The sequence below is a fragment of the Mandrillus leucophaeus genome, unplaced genomic scaffold, assembly GCF_000951045.1.
Source record: "Mandrillus leucophaeus isolate KB7577 unplaced genomic scaffold, Mleu.le_1.0 Scaffold78, whole genome shotgun sequence".
NCBI classification, from domain to species: domain Eukaryota; kingdom Metazoa; phylum Chordata; class Mammalia; order Primates; family Cercopithecidae; genus Mandrillus; species Mandrillus leucophaeus.
This window is the reverse complement of record NW_012108474.1, coordinates 2,827,875-2,829,712: the sequence shown is the minus strand read 5'-3', so window position 1 is coordinate 2,829,712 and position 1,838 is coordinate 2,827,875. Positions and strand designations below refer to the sequence as shown.

The following is a 1,838-nucleotide window of genomic DNA, read 5'->3' as shown; positions in this document are numbered from 1 at the left end:
ACCTGCACCGCTGCGGGGAGAGTGAGAGGGGGTGGGGTCAGGAGGCGGCGGCCTGCCCGGGGTAGAGGGAGGCATGGGGAGGACACCCGGAGGACAGTGCGGGCTGAAGGAGCGGGGCCGCCCCCCGTGGGGGACCTGAGGGATGAGGATGGATGGGCCTTGGTGCCCAGCAAGGGTCAAGGCGTTCCAAGAGGAAGCTGGCGGAGGAGGGAAGGTCCGCGGGAGGCCTGAGGGCACCTACCATAGTCCTTCCTGCAGAACTTCTTTAGGCTGATGCGGTAGTTGCCACGGGCAGGTTTGCAGTGCAAGTCACAGTCTGGGTAGAGGGTGGGAGGCTGACAGACTCTCATCCCCCCCTTCCCCACCGTCTCCTCCCAGAGCCCCTTCACCCAAAGTCATGCCCGTCTGGGGCCCTGTCCTGTGTCCACTCACCCTGGGGCTGCACAGGGCTGCTGTCCTCAGTGGGTCCAGGGATAGGGGTCTCTGCAGAGAGGGAGGGAGAATGGCCTGCGATGGAGGAGCAGAGAGATCTGCAGGGCTCAGGGAAAAGACGGGACAACAGCAGGGAGCTTGGGTGGCCTTGGCTTGGTGGCTGAGGCAGGGCAGGGTCACTCACTAACACAGGGCGCCACTGGGGAGCGGCTCTGCTGGAAGCCAGGTGCGCAGCGGTTGCAGGTGAGGCCAGTGACGCCATCCTTGCAGGGACATTGGCCTGTGGTCTGGTTGCAGGTCTTGCCAGCAGCACCAACGGGGTGACAGTCGCAGGCTGAGGAGAGGTGGGAAGGGCCTGGTCAGAAGCCTGTCTGGGGATCTGGGAAGCCAGAGGATGAGGGCCCGCAGGTGGCTGGTGGTGGGCTCACCCCTACAAGCCCGACGGTCACTCAGGGCACGGCCAGGGTCTCGATAGAAGCCCTCCCGGCAGTAGTGGCAGTGGCGGCCAGCAGTGTTGTGTCGGCAGTTGAGACAGACACCCCCGCTGCGGCGGCCGGACAGTCGGTACAGCTCCATGTTGAAGCGGCAGCGGCGGGCATGGCCATTGCAGGAGCAAGCTGCAGGGAGAGATGGGTCAGGGGCAGACTGGTTGGGTCCAAGGTCCCCAGGCCACCCTCCAAGGCCTCACCGAGGCAGGCGTGGGATTCCCGGGCAGTGGCCCGCTGCCATGGCCTGTCGCAGTAGAAGGGCTTGCAGCGGCTGCAGTCAGGGCCCTCGGTGCCATGCCGACAGTCGCAGATCAGGTGGCCCTGTGTGTCCAGCAGGCACCGTGAGGCATGTCCATTGCACTTGCAGCGCCCGCCCACCTGGAGGTCAGTGGCTGCGTAGGAGTAAGGGACGATGGCCTCCATGTCCCTGGGGTCACCCGCCGCGCTAGGCCTTGTGAGCACTACACGGATGTCGGTGGCGGTCACCCAGTCTTGGAGCACTGGGCTGCTGTCCAGGTCCAGGCCTGGGGGGCTGCTGTCCTGCACGCTGAAGGCCAGAAGGCCGCTGCCATCAGGCTGGGCCTGGGGTGCAGGGAAGCACAGGGCCTCAGGCCCTGGGCCAGCTGGGCCATCGGCAGGGGCAGGCAGACGGCCATAGTCCAGGTCACAGTGGGAGGAGAAGAAGCCCAGCGGGGCCCAGCTGCGGCCATGGTCCTGTGACTTGAGCAGGGCTACGGAGGCTGGGGGAGCTGAGCAGAAGCGCAGGCTCACGAAGACCAGCTCGAAAGCCTTGCCCAGGGGCACCGTGAGAGTCACGTTGAGGGGTGCCCGAGGCAGCCACTCTGAGCGCCAGCACAGAGGGCTGGCCGTGCCCCCTGGGGAAGTCAGGAGGGCGGGGGGGTGTGCCCGTCGCGGGTC

At 66.6% G+C, this 1,838-nt stretch overlaps 1 protein-coding gene across 1 annotated transcript; it reads right to left on the bottom strand.

The window, feature by feature from the left end:
- Positions 1–37: 37 nt before the first annotated feature.
- NTN3 (netrin 3) lies at positions 38–1,838 on the bottom strand (the record flags this gene model as incomplete). The annotated part of the gene is made up of 6 exons (XM_011967042.1): positions 38–135; positions 242–316; positions 433–483; positions 617–766; positions 861–1,049; positions 1,121–1,838. Coding segments are annotated over 6 exons (1,281 nt in total), but the record flags the coding sequence as incomplete, so codon positions are not given.